The sequence below is a fragment of the Herpailurus yagouaroundi genome, unplaced genomic scaffold, assembly GCF_014898765.1.
Source record: "Herpailurus yagouaroundi ecotype Mexico unplaced genomic scaffold, PumYag 77, whole genome shotgun sequence".
Taxonomy (NCBI): domain Eukaryota; kingdom Metazoa; phylum Chordata; class Mammalia; order Carnivora; family Felidae; genus Herpailurus; species Herpailurus yagouaroundi.
The window spans coordinates 33,770,593-33,775,630 of NW_024412388.1; the positions used below are offsets into that span (position 1 = coordinate 33,770,593).

Sequence of the window (5,038 nt, forward strand, 5' to 3'; positions counted from 1 at the left end):
CAGTTTCCTCACAGCTAAGGGCAGATTCTAGCACTCACCATCCTTGATTTACTCCTTACCCTCCATCTACTCTGATTCTGTTGCTTCTCTCCTCAAGGCCTGGCAGGGGAGAGAAGGGGGGTGATTCTTTGTGGACTGGCCAGCTGGATTCTTTGGCGCTTTTGGATTCTTGCTTGTGGGCCAGGGGACTAATGGTGACCTCTCTCTTGGGTCTCTGCCTCCAACTCCCACCTCCCAGCCCCTTTCCTGACAGATTTCCTCAGGGATTTCTTTCAAGGTGAGAAATGATTCTGGGTATGAGTGAAGGTCTTCTGCCTCGCGGTGGCCTCCTCGTCCACGGCAGCCTGGATATTCCTGGCTGCCCGCAGGCCGGACTTGATAGCAGTGTCTATCCAGGCATGGGGCATGGAGGTGTGCTCGCCTGCAAAGTGGATGCGGCCTTCAGGCTGGAAGAGCTGCAGCAAATAGTCCGTAAACTGGTAGGGTGTGAACTCAGCGAAGGCGCCCATGGTGAGGGGGTCCAGAGACCAGCGCTTGAGCACAGAGGAGGGGCACATGCGCCGCAATTCATCCTTGGGTATCTGGTGCACGGCCGCCAGGTCCTCCAGGACCACATCCTCCACCTGCTCGTGCGTCATGGATATGAAGAAGAGGGAGTCATCGTCCACGGTGTAGGAGGCCAGCAGGACGCCCTTGCCGCTGGGGAGGCTGTGGCTGGGGTAGTAGATGAAGCGCGAGGGCCGGTCGGTGACGGACACCCCACCCCGGATGCCCTCCCGCTCCCAGAAGGGCTCCTTACAGGCCAGAACCACCTTGGTGGCGCTGGTGTAATGCACCACGCGGAGCGCTTCCACCTTGTCTGGAGAGAGCGGTGGCTTAAAGGTAATGAGGCGCGTGGCCTTGGCTGAGGCCGAGATAATGACGAAGTCCGCAGTGAGGTTGTGCTTCGCGGAGCTGGGCTCACCTGCCCGGTAGGAAACCTGGACCTCAGGCCCGTCCCTCACCACTGCCTCCACCTTGGAGCCCAAGTGGATGGTGCCAGGCTTCAGGCTGGTGCTGAGGGCCCTGGGGAGCTGGTCGAAGCCACCGGTGATCTCAGAAAAGCTGCAGGGGTGAGCGGAGGGCAGGGGTGAGTGTGTGGGCACCAGGCCCCCTTGCTGGGTTTCCAGCAGCCCTCCTGGTCCCAAAAGCAAGGAAACTGGCTTCCTGCAGCCTGTGCTGGATGCTTCCTTCCATGTCCTTAACTAGTCTCTGTGAGGGAGGGATGATTGTTTAATTATACTTTGGAAAACCGAATCCTGTTGAAGAGGGACTGTCCCAGGATGACATACCCCGTCTAGACCCATAGCCTGTGGATTCAGTTACCATGCAGTCCTGTGTCCCAGAAGGAGTCCCAGAAACGTGGTTTTGGATTCTGGCTCCAGCCCTCACCCCACTTAAGTGAATTTGGATGAGTCATCGAACCCCTCTGAGCCTAAGCATCCTCTCCAGTAAAATGGCTCTGAATAATAGTATCGACCTTCTAGGTGATGAAAAGTGACAATTTTTGGAAAGTGCAGATAATTGTGTCTGGCACATAGTGACCTACTCAATAATCATAGTTCTGTTTCTCTGCTCTGGGGGTTGGAGGAGGGGCAGATTCCAGCCCTGGTCCCAATTGGCCTTACTCGTCCTTTTTGGAAAAGATGAAGTCTGTCCGCAGGGACTCTAGGAGGGACTTGTAGTATCCAGAATCCTCATTCATCACAGTCCCGATCATCTTTACCGCTCCTTGGCTCAGCGCCCCTTCTTTCAGCAAGTAAGCCTGTGGGAGGTAGGAGTGCCAGATGGAGGGCCCAGCATGTAGGAATGGGCTTCAGCAGGGGCCTAGGGCAGGCAGGGGGTGGGACTGGACTCCAGGGAGGTGATGTCTTTGGCAGTGGGAAGAGAGAGTCCTGGTCAGCAGAGAACAACCCTGGTGGGCTAGGCTGAGCACAGACCTCCTCTACCCCTATCCTTTGACTCACATACCTTGGTGGAGTAGGAATCATAAAAGGACACCAGGTGGCTGCAGTTGAAATTTTTCAGATTTTGTTTGAGCTGCAGAAGGGGAGGGAGGGGAAGAAGTTTAGATGTAAGTCCTAGAGCAGTGGCAGGACTCCTGGGTTCTATGGGTGTCCCTTTGAAGAGGGTAGGGGCAAGGAGGTGGGGGATAGAAAGACCAGGGGAAGTGTGTTTCCAAGAGCTCCTAAATGCTCCTCTTTCCTCCCAAATCTCCCCTTCATTTAAAGACCTTTGGAGACTAATATTTAAGGGGAAGACATTCACTGCAATCCAAGAGAATTGATTCATTACTGAGTATTGGGTTATCTGGTGACTCCCTTTCCTTCTACTGTCATCATCAAGCAGTGGGCCGTTGGATCACCAAGTACAGGAGAGTAGATGGGTCTGGGCATTAGGGCTGGGGTGACAACATTCTTAGGGGATATTAGAGGAGGGACCAATCACAAGAGTGCCAGATAGGAACCAGGCTAGCTGGGTCCACCCACAACTTTCCAGGTGATCTTGGGCCAGAACTTGTTTTTTTCCCAACCCTGGGAGGGGTGAGGCAGGAGGCACCTTGGTGATGGACTGGTTGAAGAGATTAGTAGCATCCTTGCCCTTCTCCATTGGTTTCGTGGAGTAGCCTAGGAGCTCTGGGTTGTCCTTGACATCCCTGGTGCGATAACGTTGTCCGTTGATGAGGTACCAGGTGTTACCATCATATTCTATGAACTTGTTTATCTTCAGGCCAAGCTTCTTGATGTAGGTATGAACTAGCCTGGAGCAGATACAGGTATAACATGGCACCCATCCCAGGACTTCATTCCTGCTGGCCTCACTGTAGAAGCCATTTCCAGGAAAACCAGTTTCTTCATGTGCCCAGAGAGGGCTGACTGTTTCTTCCTAACCCTGCTTACTCTTGCTGTGGTATTAACTCTTTTTCTTCTGTTTTTTCTTCCCCCACAAGGAAGATCATGAGGAGGGAGTTCACCCATCACCCAATAAAGGCTCTTTAAGAAATCCCAGAGTACAAGACTTAAGGAGAGGCAAAGGCCTCTTGTTTCAGACAGTATTTGAAATCCCACCTTCCATTTCTAAGTAAGTTGAGGCCAAATCTAAAGACTCCTAGTTTAGGCTGGTTCATTTTGTTTTTGTTTTGGTGGTGTTTGGAGGGAAGTCTTGGGTTCAGTTTACACATAAGGCAAAAAAGAAGTCATATTTTTGAGATATGTCGACACCAGGTGAGGGATCTCTTTTGTCTTTAGAAGCCACAGAACCAGGGGTTGGGTTCTGCCCCAGGAGCCAGTTACAGTTTAGGGGTCGAGCATATGTTTTTGGGCCTGTTGCCTCCTTGATTTTGAGGAGGAGCTCTGTCACTTTCTCCTGGGAGAATCTTGGGTGTGTCACTTAATACCTCTGAGCCCCGTTTCTTGATGTGTAACCAGCGTGGTGCCTGGTACATAGAGGTGCTCAAGAAATGGCAGCTAATATGATTATTAAATATTATTAGTTTGTAGCTTAATGGGGTATAATTGACACATACGAAGCTACCCATATTCAAAGTACACAATTTGATGAATTAATGCTAACTATTATTATTAGTTTGGGACCTACCATTTTCTGTGTGACCCTGGTCTCTGGGCCTCAGCCTTCCATGTCAAGTGGGAGACCGATGTTAGTCTTGACTCCACATGAGACAGTTGATGTGAGAGGCTCTGACCCTATGGCAGCAGCCCCCCCTACCCAACCCCTACCTAATTCCTCTTGCCTTCCCTTCACCCATCCCTTCCTTGGCACTTACCTGTGGGACTTTGGGATTCGCATGGGCCCCAATTCATAGTACCAGCCCTCCTCCTCATTCCTGTATGTGACAACTCGACCCCCGATGTGGTGGCTGGCTTCCAGGATGGTTACCTGGAGTCCAGAGAAGTTGTTGCCGGAGTCATGCTTTCCCTTCTCCCACCCTGTACACCCATCCCCATCCTGCCACAGGCTCTCGTCTGGAATTCCTAGCAGTATGTCCCTGCATGTGCAGGATAACCACACGGTGGGTTGGGGGTGGTGGTGGAGGAAGTTCTTCCGGGAGGGTCCTGAGTAATGTAAGTGGGGCAGAAGTGCTCCGTGGTGGCGGGGGACCAAGTGCCTCTTGGCCTGTTCTTGTTAGCATAACCCTTCTCTGCTTTTGCTTCTGTGAGAACGCAGGTGTAACTAGGGTCAAATCTCAAGGGAGCCTGGGGTTTTGAGGAACCATAACTAAGGGCTAAGAGATCAGTGCATTATAAGCAGCCATCTAAGAGCTGACTGTAGCTTCTCCCTTTTTCCTTTTCCACCCAAGGAAGCAAACTGATTCCCCTCCTCAGACCCCAGGCAAAGGATTGAAGCCCCTTCAAGACCTGCTTACCTGGTGGCCAGCATCTTGTAGGGCCTTGGCAGCTGCCAGGCCTGACATGCCAGCTCCCACTATTACCACACGCTTGGGCAGCGGGGAGGCGTGGAGCCCCTTTTGCGCCGTGACAAGGATGGACTCATACTCGGGGTCCTGGAAGCACTTGACCAGGTCCTCAAAGTAGCCAAGGCAGTTGGGAGTAGCCAACAGCAGCCCCAGGATTAGGATTCCTGTGGTAGAGAGGGGAATTGGGGACTGCCTGTCTGGGGCCCGGGCTCTGCACCCTGCCCTACCCAGGATGAGCTTGGCTGTATGAACGTGTGCAGGTGGTGAGGTCAGGCAGCACCTGTCAGATGTGTGGTTGTAAACATGCATATTTGTGATTGTGTCTGTGTGGGGGCGATTGTGTTGTGTGGGGTGTGGACGTATGTGCGAACCGTGCTGGTGTCAGCTGTGTGGTTGTAAATACAAATGCATGTGTTCACGTGTATGCATGTGATTAGAAACCCATGAGTGTGTGCAGAGCCATCTATGAATGTGAATATGCCTGCTTCTGATGGTGGGTGTGTGTGTGAGCTTGTCTGTGATGGAAGTTGCAGTGATTGTAAGTTTGTGATCATTGCCCTGTAT

General features: G+C 52.2%; 1 protein-coding gene across 1 annotated transcript; it reads right to left on the bottom strand.

Annotated features, from left to right (window-relative positions):
• Positions 1–272: 272 nt before the first annotated feature.
• On the bottom strand, positions 273–4,791 carry LOC121017594 (L-amino-acid oxidase-like). The gene is made up of 6 exons (XM_040455919.1): positions 4,424–4,791; positions 3,824–3,936; positions 2,599–2,800; positions 2,011–2,079; positions 1,668–1,804; positions 273–1,104 (listed from the first exon to the last, which is right to left on the bottom strand). Exons 1-6 carry the CDS (start codon positions 4,781–4,783, stop codon positions 273–275), a joined length of 1,713 nt encoding a protein of 570 aa, XP_040311853.1. The 5' UTR covers positions 4,784–4,791.
• Positions 4,792–5,038: the final 247 nt, after the last annotated feature.

Coding starts and splice junctions, on each gene's coding strand:
- LOC121017594 (XM_040455919.1), bottom strand. CDS start 4,783: ATGCATGTTTACAACCACACATCTGACAGGTGCTGCCTGACCTCACCA. Junction 1,805..2,010: donor ATGATTCCTACTCCACCAAG/GTATGTGAGTCA, acceptor TACCTCCCACAG/GCTTACTTGCTGAAAGAAGG. Junction 1,105..1,667: donor ATCTTTTCCAAAAAGGACGA/GTAAGGCCAATT, acceptor TCACCCCTGCAG/CTTTTCTGAGATCACCGGTG.